At 53.9% G+C, this 19,230-nt stretch overlaps 7 protein-coding genes across 7 annotated transcripts; 4 read left to right on the top strand and 3 right to left on the bottom strand.

Moving 5' to 3' along the window:
- Positions 1 to 215: 215 nt before the first annotated feature.
- Positions 216 to 1,996, bottom strand: J4E87_010113 (uncharacterized protein; the record flags this gene model as incomplete). The annotated part of the gene is made up of 5 exons (XM_049381687.1): positions 216 to 906; positions 967 to 1,547; positions 1,607 to 1,738; positions 1,805 to 1,901; positions 1,983 to 1,996. The coding sequence occupies 5 exons, from the start codon at positions 1,994 to 1,996 to the stop codon at positions 216 to 218; spliced, it is 1,515 nt and encodes a 504-aa protein (XP_049228546.1).
- Positions 1,997 to 3,286: 1,290 nt separating this feature from the next.
- Positions 3,287 to 4,338, top strand: J4E87_010112 (uncharacterized protein; the record flags this gene model as incomplete). The annotated part of the gene is made up of 2 exons (XM_049381686.1): positions 3,287 to 3,467; positions 3,563 to 4,338. 2 exons carry the CDS (start codon positions 3,287 to 3,289, stop codon positions 4,336 to 4,338), a joined length of 957 nt encoding a protein of 318 aa, XP_049228545.1.
- A 903-nt stretch (positions 4,339 to 5,241) lies between these two features.
- On the bottom strand, positions 5,242 to 5,897 carry J4E87_010111 (uncharacterized protein; the record flags this gene model as incomplete). The annotated part of the gene is made up of 2 exons (XM_049381685.1): positions 5,242 to 5,549; positions 5,606 to 5,897. The coding sequence occupies 2 exons, from the start codon at positions 5,895 to 5,897 to the stop codon at positions 5,242 to 5,244; spliced, it is 600 nt and encodes a 199-aa protein (XP_049228544.1).
- A 256-nt stretch (positions 5,898 to 6,153) lies between these two features.
- J4E87_010110 (uncharacterized protein) lies at positions 6,154 to 7,623 on the top strand (the record flags this gene model as incomplete). Its single annotated transcript, XM_049381684.1, has 1 exon — positions 6,154 to 7,623. The coding sequence occupies one exon, from the start codon at positions 6,154 to 6,156 to the stop codon at positions 7,621 to 7,623; it is 1,470 nt and encodes a 489-aa protein (XP_049228543.1).
- A 3,344-nt stretch (positions 7,624 to 10,967) lies between these two features.
- On the bottom strand, positions 10,968 to 14,359 carry J4E87_010109 (uncharacterized protein; the record flags this gene model as incomplete). Its single annotated transcript, XM_049381683.1, has 3 exons — positions 10,968 to 11,098; positions 11,155 to 13,731; positions 13,822 to 14,359. The coding sequence occupies 3 exons, from the start codon at positions 14,357 to 14,359 to the stop codon at positions 10,968 to 10,970; spliced, it is 3,246 nt and encodes a 1,081-aa protein (XP_049228542.1).
- Positions 14,360 to 15,437: 1,078 nt separating this feature from the next.
- Positions 15,438 to 15,943, top strand: CBP4 (assembly factor cbp4; the record flags this gene model as incomplete). Its single annotated transcript, XM_049381682.1, has 4 exons — positions 15,438 to 15,475; positions 15,526 to 15,598; positions 15,652 to 15,763; positions 15,813 to 15,943. 4 exons carry the CDS (start codon positions 15,438 to 15,440, stop codon positions 15,941 to 15,943), a joined length of 354 nt encoding a protein of 117 aa, XP_049228541.1.
- A 311-nt stretch (positions 15,944 to 16,254) lies between these two features.
- J4E87_010107 (uncharacterized protein) lies at positions 16,255 to 19,153 on the top strand (the record flags this gene model as incomplete). The annotated part of the gene is made up of 2 exons (XM_049381681.1): positions 16,255 to 16,299; positions 16,349 to 19,153. The coding sequence occupies 2 exons, from the start codon at positions 16,255 to 16,257 to the stop codon at positions 19,151 to 19,153; spliced, it is 2,850 nt and encodes a 949-aa protein (XP_049228540.1).
- Between the last annotated feature and the right edge of the window lie 77 nt (positions 19,154 to 19,230).

Genomic DNA, 19,230 nt, shown 5'->3' with positions numbered 1-19,230 from the left:
AAGAAGTGAGCGGATATTATAAGGTGGTATGAAACGTTGGGCCAAATTCGTATCCTGTTTGAACCAGAAGAGAGTCAAGGGTGGCGGCCGTGATGGTATGTGGCCGTTTCGTCGTCAATGTATGTCTATGTTCGAATGCCGCGCCTCTGAAGTTGGAAAATGTGTGTGTCGTACAAGACGCTGTTGCTAGCGAGGGCGTAACGCGTATCACGTGATTACGCATATGCCGATTCAGTCCCCGCTTGTTCATGTGTCCATGGCTGGGGTCGCTCCACCATCATACCTGGATATGGCCGGGGAGATTGCTCTGGCGTAGGCAGCATTGGCCCGGTAGGGATTGGTGGACGAGGAGGTGACTTGGCAAAGAACTGCTCGAGCGTCTCGCCTCTCTCCAGAGCCTGGACCTGGCCTTGTCGGAACTCTTCCAGCACGGCTGACTCAACAGGTTTCGGATCGAAGTACGTGTATGTTCTCGTGCCTTTTGTACCCGGAAGGCCAGGCGCCTTGTACTCCGCAACGCCGTCCTCGTATTTCTCATACGTGGAAACCAGGCGCTTGCCGCCACCTCCGGGAAGGTCGATGACGAATGACGGCATCATGAAGCCGGAAAGAGTTCCTCGGAGTTCCTTGTCGAGGTCGATGATTTTGCTAAGAGGTGTCCGGAGATCTTCGATGCCCTGCACCATATCACATTGATAAACGTAGTACGGTTGTATGTTGATGTTTGAGAGCTTCTTGATGAGGTCTGACAGCGGTCCGAAATCGTCATTGACGCCCTTCAGTAGAACGGACTGGTTGCGCACAATGACTCCATGCTTGAAAAGCTTGTTCGCGGCCAGCTCCGTTATCCACGTGATCTCGTTGGCGTGGTTGATGTGAGTATGAAGGCAGACTTGTTTGCCCATGCTGAAAGTTGCGCAGTCGTATTAGCCTCATTACACATAGGTGGGTAGATGAATGACTTACTCTCGACCTTTGTTAGATACTTCAATCAAGCTGTCGACCCATGGATCACTATCATCAAGTATGCGACCAGGAGCTACGGCCAGGCCCTTCGAAGCAAACCGGACCCGTTTGATATGTGGGATGTTGAGTAGTCTTTCTCCAATCTCTTTGATGTGATCTGGTTGCAAAAAGTAGGCGTCGCCGCCGGAAACAACAATATCTTCGAGCGACTCATCGTTGGCAATATGCTCGAAGATGACTTCCCATCGCTTGCGGCTGGGCTTTTGTGGTTTCTTCGATACGGTATCGGTGTTTCCTCCGACTGCGTAGGAGCGCGTACAGAAGCGACAGTAGACAGGGCAGATTGATGTGGCCAGGAACAAAGCTCTTCCAGGATATCGGTGGACTAATCCAGGGACGGGACTGTCTGCTTCTTCGTGTAATGAGTCCAGCTCCATGTTCTTGTGATCGGGGATGATGCCGCTTCTAAGTGGGAGAAATTGTCGCCGGATAGGATCATCCACAGCGTTTTGCCAATCAACAAGCGAGAGTACGTGTGGTGTTAGGCGGATAGCCATGGGTGCCAGCTTGATAGCAGCAATCTGTATCCGTGTCAGCATCAACATGTGTACAGGGTGGTGCGAGTTGATGAGTTACGCACAGCATCCTCGATGAAATCGCTCTTCGTACGAATCTTGCGGAGTTGATCATGCTGCGAGCGAAGTAGTTTGTCGGGCAAAGCTGTATTGAGGAACTGATAGAGCTTGTGCTTATCGGAGACGGTATTGCGAAGCTAAGGAAGTCAGTCTTGTATTCAATCGTGTATTGTGGGGATCCAAAGAGATTTGTATCGACGTACCTGCCATCTGTAAGATATGAATTCCTCATTGGATACGTCCTTCCATGGTTGGATATGATCCCAGTAGGGTTTCTGAGCGGACAAGGTCGATTGACTTCTGTGATTCGATAGTAGACGTGCTGCGCAAGTGAAGCCCGACCGGAAAGGCTGTCTCCCAGCCATGGTGCTTGGAACAAACATGCTTGGATACATGTCGGTAGGTGGATGTCACAAGAAGGAGGAATGTGGGAAGATGGGCTGGGACGAAACCAAAGCTAGAAATAAATTTTCAAGAGTAGGGAACGTGTTTATCGAGCGCGTCACACGCGTTGCACAACCCGATGGAAGGAGCTGTCGCTCGCCTCGTCGTCTAGGTAGGAGCGATATAGATGCTGTGCTACGACAGGAGCAGGAGCAACCGCTAAAGTGGGTCTTTTGCAATCTGAAAGAATTGGGCAGGCACGCTCGACTACCGCCAAGTTCAATTCGTTATCGGATGCAGGAGATCTCTAGGATGTGTTTGGGCCTGGAGTTTGCTGAGGGCCATCCTTCATGACCTATTCGGGCGCAGCGCTACAGCGATTTAACGAATTCGGTGACATGTGGGTGAGGAGAGTGACTGGCCATGGTCCGCATGGTGTGTATAGGGGTTATAGTGACAGAAACGCCCAGTGGAGAAAACATAGCACGGCGCCAGCTCCAGAAAAATGGTGAAATGGCACTGGCAGGGCATTCGTATCACAATATCGCTTGATACAGATTTCCCATGCGGCGGCCATCAGGGTCCCAGGATCAATCAGATAACTTTGAGTCATAGCTGGTGGGCAGGCGAGGATGCGTATCGAAAAGGGGCTTACGAAGCAAAGTAGTCCATCCTGTACTGGCTGGAACTGGGGACCGACATGCAAGAAAACCGCAGGTCTACAAGGATCGCTTCCATATCTCCTCCCATGGGCCCGATCCTCGGGTCAAGCCAGAGGCCCGGAAGCTGCATGCGGCATGCATGTTAGTGGTACAGCAGGCGAATACTGCAGTAGCTTTCCTCGTATGTTGAGTGGACATAGAACTTGCATCCGCGGAATCCTTTGGGCTGCCATGTTCGTAAGAAAGTCGTAAGCTCAAGCGACTCCACCAGAGGCAGGATTGCTGGCCAGCCTAATCGGTCAAAGATGACCGGCAAATGGACATCACACGGCCCGTACCGCGCGTGTGACGGGCGATAGTGACCCAGGCTGTCGGGATGGCAAACTTCGCAATAGTGTTGCGATCGAGTGAGAGGTTAGCACACGTCGGGAGTGGCAAGGAGACGCTCGGCATGTCGCCGTTCATGTGAAGAGGTGCAGATAGTGCCAGTGCTAGCGGGGAGATTCCGACGTTCCGTCGCGCCTTCCGCTAGTTTCGCGCCAAGCCATGACCTCAGCCCCTCCAAACAATAGTGAGGGCTGCGATCACGATTGATAACTACCGCGACAACTCAACTCTCTACATCACCCCACCGCTGCCATGGCTGATTCTCCCGCTTCCGCGACTAGCGCGCTGCCCGGCGAGTCGCCCGCCCAGACCAAGGCCAGACTGCGCAGAGAGCGGCTGGCTGCCAAATCCGGCGCCTCACGTCTCCAGCAGATTACTGCTCTCCAGGGCGGCCCACCAAAGCCGCTCAGCGAACTCGAGAAAGACGTGCCAGGTAACGGCTCCTCCCTTTGGAATACATTAGCCTCCACATAGTCCCCCCTAGCTCCGTCCTACAACAGCGTGAATGCACGGCTAATGGCATTCTAGTCAAACCCGCTTCCACCCCGTCCCAGTTTACACCCGCTGGGTCTGGCACGGCTACTCCAGATCCAGATGAGGTGGATATTTCGCAACACCACTACGCGCCGGCATCGCAGCCTCGTCTTCCCTCGCCATTCGCTTTCGAGGGTGGCCAGTCCGGCCCATTCGGCCCCGGCCCAGGCACGGATGCGTCGCAGGATCCCATGATGGCCATGCTCCAGCAGATGATGGGCGCAGGCGCAGGCGGTATGCCTGGCATGCCCGGTGCCCCAGGTCAAGGCGGTGCACCACCAGGCGGCATGCCACCCGATCTTGCCAGTATGTTCTCAGCCATGCAGGGTGGTGCCGGTGCCTCCGAGCCGCTGCCAGAGCAATCCTCTGCGTGGATCTGGCGCTTGGTACATTCTGTCTTCTCGTTTGGCCTCGCCGTCTACATTGTCCTGCAAACACCATTTACTGGATCCAAGATGTCACGCGATAATGTGCTGGAGGATGACTGGGTCAGCCAATCGACCCCGGCGCAGAACTTTGCGCACTTCTTTTATCTCTTTGCAACTTTCGAGGTGGTCTTGCAGTCCTCGCGCTATTTTATCGAAAAGGGCCAATTACAGGGAAGCGGCATTCTCAGCACTGTCGCTGGCATCCTACCAGCACCGTATTCGGGCTATGTGAGGACTGTGGGCAGGTACAGCGTCATCTACAAAACAGTTGTGAGCGACGCTATGGTGATAGTATTCGTCTTAGGCGCCACGAGCTGGTGGAGAGGTGCCGCTGCTGCATGAAGCGCTGCAATTTCTGGCATAAGTAGAATAATGGTATGACAGGCATCCTTGTACCCGCTTCCTCTTTGGTGCAGAGCTCCACTCAGTATTACCTAGGTGTGCTGTAACTCTCAAACAGCCAGGCAATATCTCGGCTCGATACCACAATCTGGGACAGACAAATGTCGCGCCCATCTCAGTGTCCACGTGTGGGCAGGTTTTACGCGCACTATATCTCTGTACTTGCTCACCTCGGGCGACATCGCAACAACTCATCGACCACCGCCACTATTGCTTCCGCCTAGTGTATGCACGTCATACCTTGTTACACGCTCCACGAACCACTAATGCATCACATTCCTCCCCATACAAGGTAAACAGTTACACTGCGCAAGCTCTATGCACATCATTCCTCTGCGCTGCACGGAAGCTATGATTATTTTGATATCACGAGACCTGTAGATCTTTCCCAGGCGCGCGGAATTCCATCAATCATGCGCACATGGCAGCTAGCATTTGTTGGGCAGCCAGGGCCCGTCCCGCGGCTGCCAGCAGGAGTCCCTGGACAACACGCGTCGCTCAACAGCAAGACGCACTCGACATTTTCGTTTGTTCTCGCCTCCGGTGAATAGCGCACCCGTACACGCGTTACAGTTAAACCGCCATAGCCGTCCTGCGTACGTTTCACCGCCATGTTCGGCGAAAATTCCCGAATCTTGCAAATTGCCTTTGTGCATCATGCAATTTCGTCTCGAATTCCCATCACCACACGCTCCTGACCGGACGCGAGCTTCACGACCGTTGCTCCAGAGCTCTCGGGTATGCATACGAGTCATGATCGAGACGTGGCGTCACCTTGCCCTTTCAGTTGATTCCACTGCGTTGGTCAACAGGGTCGCACGCAGCGCCATACCCAAGGCCCCTTTACAGCAACTTGAGGTGCCCAGTAACCTGATCTATGACGCCCTTGGGTGCAGGACCGATACCCAGTACTGTCGCACTTCCACTCGCGATTTGTGTCCGTCCCGCATCGTGGATAATGTGTGCCACCAATCCTAGGCTCAGTGCCTGCGCCTGCAACAACTCTAACTCTTCTTCGCTCTTGACTTGTAATGCCACCTTGGCTTGTCCCATTCGCTCCCAGCGCTTTAGCAACGTCGATTCCGGTGCGTGTCGGAGGAAGTGCTTGTAGCAGGCTAATGTCGCGTGTCCGCATTGTGCGCCAATCTTTCCTGTTGTATGGTTAGACATTTTGTAGATAATAGAAATGTGTCAAGAATCGCAATACCTTTTGTCATGCCGAGATCTGTTCGTACCACCAATACCATCTTGCACTCCTCGTTGTGACCTGGGAACTCTGCAGGCGCACTGTCGTCGTCTTCATCGCTCGACTCGTCTTCTGAATCTTCTGAGTCCTCTGCCTTTTCTTTCTTCTCGGATTTCTTTGGTTGAGAGATTGGGCTGCCTCCGAGGAAACCAAGTGACTTTGCTTGTCCGATCATGTAGCCTGTTACACCAGCAAGTATGGCGCATGCGGCTGCAATGTTTGCAGTAGAGGGTTGTTGGGGAGTGTCTGCCATGTGCGCGGTTGGAAGTAGGACACAATGTATGAAGAACAGTAATTTTACAACAGAAGAATTTCGGGTATGAGTGATTTATGGGAAAGAATTCAGGCGATTGGGAGAGTCATGAAGTTCCATGGCACTCCCGCCCGCAATTGTAGAGCTAAACGTCAGGCTGAGGGTCCGTGCTTGCAACATCTCGAATTTGCGGACTACCGAGCACGTTGCCCACTCCATCACGACGGCACCACCGTTGTCTCGATCCTCTCACACAATGCACGCCCGAGGTCAATTGATCGCTGGGCGCACCGCAGCCCAAGGATTGGCCCTTCGCCCGGCGCAGTCAACATGCCGAACGTACGCGACGACGGCGCCCACTCCCGCAGTGAAGAACCCACTACAGCGACGACGCGGCGGTGATCTCGGCTCCCATCTTCCCATAAACATCATCCCTAAAGATGCATACATCCCCCCATATCCCTATGGCGCCCATCAGCTTTTCAAGCAGGCCAACAAGGGTCTCTATGGCGACCAGATGATACGTTTTGGCAACAATGTCTCCAAAGACACCGAAACGAAGACACGGCGCAACTGGAAGCCCAATGTGCTCTCCAAAAGTCTATACTCGGTCGCACTGAAGAAGAAGATAAAGCTGCGCATCACCGCCAAGGTTCTCAAGACAATGGATCGTGAGGGTGGGCTGGACGAATACCTGCTCAAGGACAATGTGGCACGCATCAAAGAGCTTGGGCCAATGGGATGGGCACTGCGATGGACACTGATGCAGAAGCCGGAAGTCATCGATCGGTTACGGGCAGAAGCTGCGGCTCTTGGCATAGACCAGGCCACAATCGACAAGCAATGGCCTACACCCCAAATGATGGCCGAGGAAAAAGCTGCCCACGGTACGCTCTCCCAAAGCATGCCCGACGGCGCGCAGGAGGACCTAGAGTTCATGGAGACGGAGGACCAAGAGATGTGGTCCGGAGAGGAAGTCAAAGATATTACCGACCCAAAGAAAAAAGGCCCAAGAGCGTACAAAGTGCGAGCCGATGCCGCCCTCGAGTACTCCAAAGCAGTCAAGGCCGCAGAGCGTTACGTATCCCGCGACGCCGTCGACAGCATAGAAGAGGGCCTCAAACTAGCCTTCATCCGAGCCAAAGAGCGCGAAGCAGAGAGACTCAGAAAGAAACAGATAGTGAAAGAAGCAGACATCACACAGCAAGACCTAGATGAAACCAGGTCGAAGTTCAACCTCCCTGACATCAGCGATAACGCCGCCAGGAGAATCACCTTCAACCAGCGGAGACGCAAAGAGATCGACGAAGCCGGCGGCATCGAAGCCTGGAGCAAGATCAAGAGCGCCGCTCACGACGCGAAGGTAGCAGAAGCAGGTGGCATCGAAGCTTACAATGCCAACAAGAAAGCCTACAACGCTTCTCTCATCGCGGAAGCGGAAACGGCTTCTACCAACGAGAACATGGATCCCGAACGAAGGGCATACCTCGAAACCGCGCTGCTGAAGGCGGATCTGGCTATCAAGCATAGGCTTGCTGGTGGTGAGGAGGATTACGTCGAGTCGATTTTGGAGTTGGACAGGGATGGAGGTCTACGCGCGACTGGTGGTGGTAGTCTGAGTGAGATTTATCGGGCTGCGGAGCGGGAGAGGAGTGCGGGTGGTGATGCTTGGGGCGCGCTGGTTAATGAGAGTAAGAAGGGTGATGAGAGTCGGCCGCGCTCATGATCATGACGGGATTGGATGGGTGAGATACTGGCATGTACACATATTTTTTTGTATATCATGAACATCGCAAGCAGTGTTCCGTCTGCACTTCCACGTCGGTCGCCTCGTTCGGTGCTTTTTCTTTCATGCATGTTCATTTCGAATGCTTCCATGGCTGCCCTTCGTTTACGCCTTCATGGACTAATATGCTCACCAGTAAGTCTCCGCTCAATACTTTCCTCTTACAATTTACGAACGTTGTAAGCCGATGTTTCCAGCAACGCTTGACACTCCTGGAATGAGCGCGTGTTGTGGTGACTTTTTGTTGACTGTTTATCCACGCCTCTTCGCAAGGCTGAAGGACCGGGCTGGGCTCGCTCGACGATGCACTTTTCTCTCGTCCAATGGAGCCGCAGGAAGGTGCGTATGAAGCTTTACTGGAGCCTGTGAGTCCAGCTTCAAATTTGAACTCCGGCCCTTCAATTTTTAACGCCCAATGCCCAGTGAGCGCGTATTGTAGTCACCTTCCCATGATGACTTACCCACAAATACTCACAAGGCTGAATGTTTGGCGTGAGCTGGGCCATTGGTGCGCTTTGCCCTTGTTGTCCGAAGCTGCAGGAAGGTGCATGGGAGGCTGTGCTGAGCCTGTTATCTCAGCTTCTGCTCCTGCCGCGCCTCCATCTCTCCGGATCACCCATCTCTTCCTCCTTCCAACGGTAAACCGCGTTCTCGTTCCCACACCACCCCAGCATTACGAGCATATTGAGAGAGCAAGTGTTCTGACGTGCACCAGTGAAATCTAGGAGTTCGTCGTCACGAGACGACGCGTAGCGTTGCCGCACATGCCTCCAATATTCGCCAATGGAGATTTCGGGCAAAACTATGAGAAAATGCGGGCCTTGCTTGAAAGGCACACCAGAACTTTCAAGATGGACCCACACCCTCTTACATCGCGTCCAGCCTATGTGGTGCTAGAGACACCCAACTTTGAGTTTTGTCCCACTACGCCAGACGAGCGTAATCCGTCTACTCATCATGCCAACTACGTATGGGTCGATAAATCCAATTCGTTATCCCCATCCAGTGGCGAAGTCACGATACCCGATGGAGTGATTTGCTGTCAGCTGTCTCTAATCAGCTGCACAATACTCAATCCTTCATGGGATCCGGTCGACCTGGTACATTTTCTTCTCAAAGAACGCTACGTCGACGTGCAGCTGGACTCGTCTTTTGATAATTTGAGACCGTCAGAGCAGTTGACGGTCAGAAACATACGAGTAGCGTCCACGTCTACACTTACATCTTCTGGAGCGGCGTCTGGAACGACCTTGGCCCGAAACCCTTCAATTCGACAGATCAACCGATCAATGGTATCCAATACCAGCTCAATAGGAAGTTTCATGACGGCCCGTAGTCAAATGTCCTTCGTTAATCCGGTGTCATCACGCGATAATTCCGCTTTCTTTTCAGTGGGCGAGTATGATTCAGCCACGATGATTGAATCCATTCGTGAAGACGAAACGCCCAATTCCGAGCTCTCTGCACCGCTTGTAGAGATCTATAACGACTATTACACCACGCTTCGCGAACAAGACATAATTCAGCCCTTCGACAAAGAACTCAATTGGTCTGGAAAGGGTCAGCATGTAACATTCACGAGTCACGACACAATTCCACTTTTTTCGATATCGCCACTAGGAGCGTCCATGTCAGCAACGGTTGACAAAGTCATCTGTCGTCGAATAGCTCTTGCACGAAAGACCATGAGATGCAATCGAGAGTGGACAGTAGCGGACGCTCTTCGCGAGGTTTATCATTTACAAAACCTCCGTCACTTCCACATTGTTCAGCTAGTGGGCACATACCTCCAGGGTCGCAACTTTTCGATTCTAATGTACCCAGCCGCAGACATGCACCTGGGTCGATTCATGGAGGATACCTCGGATTTGCATAGGTTCGATCCGTATAAACGTCGCTTCTTCCTCGCTTCAACAGTGGGCTGTCTTACCTCTGCTGTGGCCTACATCCATCAGCATACGACGAGACACATGGATATCAAACCTCAGAACATTCTCGTCAGAGAAACACGCCCAACGTCTTTCGGTCCTGAATGGCGTGTGTACATTGCCGACTTCGGACTCTCCCGCTCTTTTGCTTCACAGGACCACAGCCAGACTGACGGTCCTGCATCGCGGACCCCGAGATATTGCGCTCCCGAAGTATATAATTCGGAAGAAAGAGGTCGCTCCGCGGACATATTCTCGCTCGGCTGTGTCTATCTCGAGATTCTCACCACCATCTGCTGCATAGATCTGCACGACTTTTCTACTGCACGTCGAGGCGAGGGTGACGATGAATCATTTCATGCAAACCTGGAGAGGGTAGTTGAGTGGGCTGACTCACGCCTGAAGGTACCAAAGATATATGTTACCGTCCGCCCCGAAATTGTTGTCGACTTGTTTACCAGCATGGTCAACCGAGAGCCCTCCAGCAGACCTACAGCAGTACAAATCCACGATCGTCTCAAGTCAATAGGAAGCGGTACCTATTACCTCAACAAAGAATGCTGTCATTTACCTCCTGAGCCATACGAAGCATATCATGTTGGTGTTATTGCTCGAGATATGAGTTACTAGACCGCGTTTTGTTGCCCTGCTCTGCATCAACATTCCCCTGTAATTGCTCGAGATAAATAACCCATCTCGGTGCTTAAGCGGCATTTCGGACCGATGTTCGAGCGTGTATAACATCGTTTTTCTTTCTTTGCGAGTATACAGATATCTTTTGGATCGTACTTCACCGGGCATCTAGGGAAGCAAAGAGGCAACATTGTTTTTCGCACACATTTCCTTGTCGACGATACGGATTTCAAACATTAATAAAAACGCTACAAATTTCAAGTCTAGACCCGTTATCTTCTAGCTACTAACTTTCTCACAAGTTACCTCCTAACATCCCCTCATCCTACATCGTTCCCGGTTCACTGATAGACGTAAGACGCATGCTAGGAACTCATCTAGACACTTGCAGTATGTGCCACAACTGCGTCAACCACATAGAGAATCAACGTACAGAGTGTATCTTCACAAACGTAGACTTGGTATGGAAACACTCACGTGAAATACCCAAAACATCGCAATCTCCCATATAGCACAGCAGAACACAGTACTAAAGTCAGAACGTAGTAGCGGTGAAATTCGTGCTATTGAGCAGTACTACAACGCTATCAAACGACACATACCAAACCAGCAGACACCGTCAATGCTCCAACTCCATGCTCAACACCAACAACACCAGACAAACGCACACTAACAGCGCCTCGAAAACAAATCATCCAGATGAAAGTACAGTCCAACCCACAACTACATAACCGTGCAATTCTCCTCCTGTTGCTTCTGATTCGTCCGACTAAGACGTTCACGCTTCATCTGCACCTTACTTCCGCCACGCTTGAGTTCCTCAAGACGTTCTTGAGCTTTGGGGAATTTGTATGCTGTGCTATTGTTAGCCGTTTACTCTTCTTCAAAACCGGAAGATGTCAAAACATACCTGCAGCCCGTCCATACCACCGTTTCGCCTCGTCCAAACTGCGAGGGCAGCCTATACCCACTTCAGTGAAGTAGCCCATGGCGAACAGCGCCTTTGGCAGTGGCGGTTCCGCGCACGCTGCTTTCCTTGCCCAGAGGTAGGCTTCGGTGTCGCTTTGCTCGAGGATGCCCGAGGTACCTGTTAGGTACCAGCCTGAGAGTGCGAGTTCACTCTGATGTTCCTCCTGGGCAGCGGCTTTGGTGTACCAAGCGATACTGGTACGTGCGTCGATTGGGCAGCCCAGGAGCCCGTATTCATAGGCCTGTCCGAGACGGAATTGCGAGAATTTGTAGCCGAGATCAGCGGCTTGGTGGAAGAGCTGTAGCGCGTACGCTTCGTCGCGTATGACGCGTTCGTTGCCGGTTTGCGCTTCGTAGATGAGGGCCAATTCGTGGAGTGCGTGCGGGTTGTCGCGATCGGCTAGACTGGCGGCTCGTTTGAGCATGTTGATGGCTTCACCAAAGTTCTTCTGTTGGCCCAAGAGTCCCTTGAGGAGAATCATGCCCATCTTGTACATGGCAGGGGGGTCGCCCAACGCGGCGGCACGTCGGTACCACTGGACGGCTTTGAGGGGGTCCTTCTTGGTGCCACCGCCTTCTTCATGACCCATCTCGCAGCAGACAGCTGTGCGGTATGCACTTGCGGCATGGCCTCCTTTGGCGGCTGATTGATAGAGCGTGAATGCTTCCTTGGTGTCCACTTGCAAGCCAAGCCCTCCTGATCCGTAGCAATCGGCGAGATAGAACATGGCATCCGGTGAGCCATTGCTGACTAGCTTCTTGATGATCTTGTGGGCTTCGAGGATGAACTTCTCTCGGTTCTTGTTCTTCGTCCTCGAGTCGGCAGTGCCTCCTTCATCGGCAAGTACGCTCGATGCTTCTACGAGCTTCTTCGATAGTTTAAGACCCGTAGGAATGTCGTTGGGGTTTTGCTTCCACGTGTTGCGTAGCCTGTTTAGCTCGTCGTAAGTCACTGGATGGGGTGCCGCGCCTGTTCCACTGTGACGCTGTGTAGACGATTGTTGGCTTTCAATACTGGGGCGTCCAGGCTCGCTGTTGTATTGTCTGACAGGCGGCGGTCTTGCGTTCTGGGGCACCTGGGGCTGATTTGCTTGTGGTTGCTGCCGCGGTGGCTGCTGCATGAGACCTTGTCGTACAGGCATGGGGTGCGCTGGCAAGGCGTCTGGATTCGACGGTGGCTGAGTAGTGCCAGGTCTTCTGCCCATAGGATCGCTTGGGTTTCGTCCCGGTGCAGGTGCAGCTGTTCCTGGTCGTTGAATAGGGTGTCCGGGTGCGGGCGATCCGAAGTTCCTGTTCATGCTTGGAGGCGGCTCAGAGTAAGTAGTCTCATCCGAGTATACCCTTTGGGGGCCTGGAGGGGGCCCTCCATATCGTGGGTCAAAATTGGGCGGCTGTCCACGCATTGGACCTTGGTTGGGTGGTGCACCTTGCATGCCATCACCCGTCATTCCCCTCTGAGGTGGCCCTCGTCCCCGGACACCGTCGGGTAGACCATTCGGGGGCGCAAAGCCAGTGTTTGCCCGTGACGGACCTGGCATCGGGGGAGCATCTGCCGCCATTTCATGCACGCCATTTGCGTACTGCCCGTTAAGATCTGGCTGTGATCGGCTACGCTGCATCTGGCCCTGAGGATTGCCGGATCCTGGGTTCATGGGTGCAGGCTGTGGAGCATAGCGCGTATCGTTAGATGGAGTCAAGTGGTTGTCGATTGAATCACCTCTGCGATGCTTGTTGTTGGTCTCTGGGATGGCATCGAAGTTGGGCATGTCCATCGCAGCGTCGCCCTGCCCATAGTAGTCATCGTAGAAGTCGTCCAGTGCCGGTTCGCCACCCTGAGCCTGTTGCTGCTGAATTGGCGCTTGACGCTGGTCTTGCTGGCGGTATTGAGTTGGTGGTTGCTGTTGCGGCGGTTGGGGCATAGGAGGCCTATGTCCCTGCTGCATCGGTGGCCCGTTTTGCCTCGTCCCGCCCGCAGTCGAAGGCCTGGGAGGGATGTGATCTGGCGATGCCGGGCCATAGTAGCCGGAAACAGCACCGGGCTCAGCGAACTCCTGCTGACCGTTGTATCCACCTTGATTCCCATTTGGCAGTGTTTGGGGCATTGTCACGGATCGCTGTGTGTTCGGACCGAAAGCTCGCGACATCGGGTCTGATGTGCGATGTGGCTGCTGTCCTCGACTGGGATCGGCGCTCATGGGTGGTGGTCGCTGTCCGGGCGGCATGCGATTAGGGGCATTGCGTTGACCCTGGCCTTCGAAATGTCCCGAGTCCTGCCGCGGGTTGGGTATTGACCTCTGCTGTGGTGGGCCGCGGTTTTGTGGTGGCATAGGCTGTCCTCGCCCAGATGGGCCTGTAGGCTTCGGCTGTCCTCCACCGTCCTTGATGTTCATCTGTGCCATGCCCTTTTCGAGGGGCTTCGAGCCAGCTTGCGGTGGCTTTTGCGAAGGAAAGGTCGGGAACGGGTTGTCGTAGGCAAGAGTCTTGGGTGATGTTGGGTTGAAGAGGGAGCGGTCGAGGCCTGTCAACGATGGTTAGTAGACTATATCATGATGAAGACCCGCCGTGCCATGTCTATTATGTAGGGGTGAATCAGGATGTCGCGACATACCTGGTGGCCTCTGGACACCTCGTCCATTTTGCGTGTTGATGGGTGGCGCATTCCCCTGACCTGCCGGACGGCTTCGGGGATCCTGTTGTTGTGGTGGTGGTCGTTGTCGCGGAGGCTCATTGTAGGCAGGTTGCTGAGGACGCTGACTCTGAGGAGGCGGTCTCCGTCCTGGGTTTTGCGGGGGCGACTGCTGGTAGTGCTGGTCGCTGTATGCCTCCTCCTGATAATACTGGTCTTGCGGGGGCTGTCTACGTCGCTGATCTGGCTGGGCTGACCTCGAGTGCCCATTCACGTCCTGATAGCCGCCGTGCTGCTGCGCGTTGTCCCATCCTCCTTGCTGGTCATAGTGTCCGTTGTTCCATTGCTCGTGGCCGCCCTGGTCATAGCCGTAATCGTAGTCGTAGTATTGTTGTTGGTCATATTGGTTGTCGTAATTCTGGTATTGCTGCGGCTGCCTCTGTTGCGGCCTGCCTTGGTCGTAGTACTGCTGCTGCTGTTGCGGCTGGGCGTAGTGATCGTAGTGTTGTTGGTGCGCCATGCTTGCGGCGTTATCGGAGAAGCCTGACCCGAGGCTGTCTATCACGAGGCTAGCGAGCGTTGGTGATGTCCGACCGGCGGGGCTGCAGCTCTTAAGGTATCTGGGGCGCAATCGCGATCGCGAGAGCCTGGGCTCGTTCGGCCTGTTTGTAGCGGATGCTGGTCGTCGACGTGCGATCGCGATGACGGTGTTGGCAGTTGGCCGTGTTCCGGGCAATGTCGTACCTGACAGGGGTGGCACAAACTCAAAGAGGTGTCATATGCCCACTCAGCACAGGGACGACCTTTCAAAGGCGGGATGACGATGGGGTGAAGGTGGAAAGTCTATAGTCGAACTCTCAATTGTACATGTTCTGGAAATCGACGCCAATTGGGGGCGGCCGCTGCCTCCTCAAACACGGGGTGACCTCCAATTAGTTCGATTACGTTTCAACCCAGGTCTGTCACCCACACGGCGCTGGTGCAACACAGGAAATGAATAAGCAAAAGTCCCGCTTTGGCGTCCTTCGCCTTGAAACGCGGACAAGGGACCTTGGAGTAGACGAATCGTTGTCGGTGGATTGATTCGCACGCGAGTAGATTAAATGAAGCCTTTGAATTTGCCCTGAGTAGCACCGCCAGCTAAAGTGACTGGAGAAATATGGAGACGATCAGTATCAGCCCTGCGCAAAACAGCCCGAATGAGCTGATGTCAAGCAGTCCCTATACGAACCAAGTCGCAGAGCCGCTGGAGATCATACACATCATGCAGTCGAGGAACGGCCTACCAATGAGCGCAGGGTCGACGGTGATCGCTGGGCCTTAGGCTCGGGTAAGCGTTCGCCGCCTGCAAGCAGTTGGGTCCCGACGATGCAGCTCCGGTGGCGTCGGGCGGTGCTGCACGACACACGTGACTGAGAGTGGCGCAGCAGGCTAGCTTTGTTAGACAATCAGTCCGGCAGTTGGGTGGATCGTCGACTTCACCACTCTAGCTGCACGAGTCTCCACCCCAACACGATACCCTGGAGCATACGCTGCCAACAAGCAGGCAATCTAGACAGTAGACTTCCCGATATCCAGACCGTCACCAAAGACACACCATGCCATCTACCGCTGCCTACATCAAAGCCATCGCAGGGTACGTTAGATACATGCTCGTTGCTTGGCCATAAACTGATGACAAAACAGAGGCGGAATCCTGTGCATCGGCGGCCCTGCACTCGTCATGTGGGTTACACCTACTGAGGAAGAAATCTTCAAGGTAAGTCTACTTTGCCACGTGCTGCGCCCAACAGCTGCTCATGATCCATGCAGAGGTATAGCCCAGAACTGCAGAAGAAGGCTCTTGCCGGAAGGGAGCAGAGGCAGAAGGACTTTGACGCCTTTGTTGGCCAATTGAAGGAGGCTTCGCGTTCAGACAAGCCGAGTAAGTGTTGCTTCTGCAGTCATCTTCGAGACCGCGCTAACGAAATTAGTCTGGGCTGCACAGAAGGAAATGGATGCGAAGAGGTCTGAGACAGAACAACAGATCCGCAGAGAGGAGCGCGACGCATATGCTGCTGAGGGTCGGAGAAGACAAGCAGAGATCAGGGCTAGCACGCAGTAGCAGACCCATGCTAGATGACTTCCTTTTCGTTGTTGTATATTTACCTGTATCACGAATCTACGCTTCCCATCAAGGCCGGGGGCTTCCTGGAAATCGAGGCAGTCTGCAAAACCTATGACGTACCGTTCATATCCAATGTCAGCCATAGTTGAGTCCATGGATGTCTGAAATGAGGCGAGGCCTCTGCTCAGGTGACATCCGTCCGGGATCGATCTCGTGACAGCGTCTAAGTTTCGCGACCTCGGGAACTTACGCGCGAACCAGCCCCAAACCTTCCTCTCGCCCCACCACGACCGTTGAAGCAGGATCCAATGCCCAACGATGCGCAAGCCCCCGTGAAGCTCTCGTTGCCTCTCGTAAGCCCGCTCTAGAACATCTGTAGATACGACACTAATGACATCATAGGAGTTCCAGCAGGACATCTTCAACGAACTGCGCGAGGAAGATGAGCTGGTCCTCCTCGCGCGCGGCCTCGGCCTTCTGCGCATAGTCACGAACCTCCTCCACTCCTACGATGCCGCCGGGAACAACCTTATACTGCTCGTGGGAGCCGACGATCGCGAGAATGTCTGGATCGGCGAGGCCTTGGCTGAGCACGCAGCCGTCAGCAATGCGCCCAAGTGTCGCGGCCTGAGCCTGGTCAATACCGATCTGATGAGCGTTGGGACACGTGAGAAGATGTATGCCCAAGGCGGGATCTTCAGCATCACGTCGCGCATCCTCATTGTGGACTTCCTGTCCGGGCTACTCAATCCGGAAACGGTGACGGGTGTGGTGGTGCTGCATGCCGAAAGGGTCGTCGCGACATCTTTAGAGGCCTTCATCTTGAGAATATACCGGCAGAAGAACAAGGCAGGCTTCTTAAAGGCGTTCTCAGATACGCCAGAGCCCTTCACGACTGGCTTCGCTCCGCTCACGAACATGATGAAGAACCTGTTCCTGACGAAACCGGCGCTATACCCAAGATTCCACGTCGCAGTCGCGAACTCGCTCGAGGGACGCAAGAAAGCGGAAGTCATTGAGCTGGAAGTACCAATGACGGAAGCCATGCAAGACATACAGAACGCGGTACTAGCCTGTGTAGAGGCCAGTATCAGCGAGCTCAAGAAAGCGAACCCAGGCGTGGAGATGGAGGATTGGAATGTGGACAGTGCCCTACACAAGAATTTTGATCAAATCATCAGACGTCAACTAGATCCCGTCTGGCATCGCACAACGTTCAAGACGCGACAGGTCGTCCGAGATCTGTCCCTGCTTCGCACTATTCTGCATGCCCTTCTTACCTATGATGCGGTGAACTTCAACAAGTACCTCGATACCGTGCTTGCAGCCTCGCAGCCGCCGCCAGGGTCAACAAAGCAGAACCAGTCTCCTTGGTTATTCCTAGACGCGGCCGATACCATCTTTACTACTGCGAAGCGAAGAGTATATACGGGCAAGGTATCCAACGCGGAACTAGCGAACGCCTCCAATGCTGTGCCAGAGTCTCTGCAGCCTGTCCTAGAGGAATTTCCCAAGTGGACCCAGCTCGCAGAAATTCTCCAAGAGATAGAGCAAGATGCCTACTTCAACCCAACACCGCAAGACTCGTCCAACGGCTCTATACTCATCATGTGCGGCGACCAAGGTACAGCGTCGCAGCTAAGAGAGTATTTGCAGACCATGTACGTCAAGCCAGAGGGCGTTGCAGACGAGGAAGAAGACGAGTACGAGCCATCGGCGAACTTCATGATGCGACGCAAGCTACGGAGCTATCTCACATGGAAGCGCGACTTCAGCAAGGTCAGCGCTGCGTTGTTCTCGGAGAATCAGAAAGCCATCAACACCAGCACAGACAAGAACGTTCAGAGCGGTATGCGCCAGACTTCTGGTAAACCTCCGCCTAACAAGCGGCGCCGCATAAGAGGAGGCGGAAACGCAGCAGCAGGACCATCGCGGTCTGATACAGGAGCTGTCCGCACAGCAGGAGACCGCGACGCCCACATTGCGAGTCTAATGGCCGAACTGGAACCCACCGAGATCGAATCAGCACAAAAGCCTGGCGACGTGGGATTCGACCCTCTCGACAACATGGAAAGCTTCTACGAGCTCTTCGACATGAACTCCCTGATAATCGTACACCCCTACTCCGGAGATCTAGATGAGCACATCCTCGACGAGACAAAGCCGCGATACGTCATCATGTACGAGCCCGACGCAGCGTTCATCCGGCGGATAGAAGTATACCGATCATCCCATACCGACCGAACAGTGAAAGTCTTCTTCATGTACTACGGCGGCAGCGTAGAAGAACAACGCTACCTCTCCGCCGTGCGCCGCGAAAAAGACGCCTTCACCCGACTAATCAAAGAGCGCGCAAACATGGCCCTAACCATGAACTCCACCGCCAACCTCGCGCCCGAAGAATCCTTCCTGCGCACAATCAACACACGTATAGCCGGCGGCGGCCGCCTAGCCGCCACCACCGAACCTCCGCGCGTCGTCGTCGACGTCCGAGAATTCCGGTCCTCACTCCCCTCGCTCCTCCACGGCCGGTCCATCGTAATAGTCCCCTGCATGCTCACTGTCGGCGACTACGTCGTCACCCCGCAAATCTGCATCGAGCGAAAGTCCATCCGCGACCTAATCCAATCCTTCGCCAACGGCCGCCTCTTCAACCAAGTCGAATCCATGATGGAGCACTACAAACACCCCATGCTGCTCATTGAATTCGACCAAAACAAGTCTTTCACCTTAGAACCCTTCACCGACTACTCAGCCGGCAGCAGTAGTAGTTCGTCCTCTGCAAACGGACCCGCAACAACACCAGACCTCCAGTCCAAACTCGTTATGCTCACGCTCGCTTTCCCGCGCTTGAGAATCATTTGGAGTAGCAGTCCCTATCAAACGGCTGAAATTTTCTCAGAGCTCAAGAAACAGCAGGATGAGCCTGATCCGATGAGGGCGGTGCGGTTGGGGCTGGATCCGAATCAGAGTGGGGATGAGATGCGCAGTTTTAATCAGACGAGTCAGGATATGCTGAGGGCGCTGCCGGGGGTGAATGAGAATGTGGTGTCGACGTTGATGCTGAAGAGCGAGAGTGTGTTTGAGGTGGCGAATATGTCTGAGAGGGAGATTTGTTGGTTGGTGGGCACGGATGTGGGGAGGAGGGTGCATAGGTTTTTTAACAGGAGTGTGTATGAGGAGGTGCAGTTGCAGGGGTTTAGTTAGGGGTTGGGATGTTAGAAGGTAGAAAACAGGAATCTTGGGAAGTTGTAGTTTGGACGAAGATTATGCGTGTATCATTT

This window comes from Alternaria ethzedia (genome assembly GCF_023757985.1).
Source record: "Alternaria ethzedia strain BMP 0044 chromosome Unknown scaffold_43, whole genome shotgun sequence".
Lineage (NCBI taxonomy): Eukaryota > Fungi > Ascomycota > Dothideomycetes > Pleosporales > Pleosporaceae > Alternaria > Alternaria ethzedia.
Note: the sequence above shows the minus strand (reverse complement) of the source record. Positions and strands in the feature narration are given on the sequence as shown.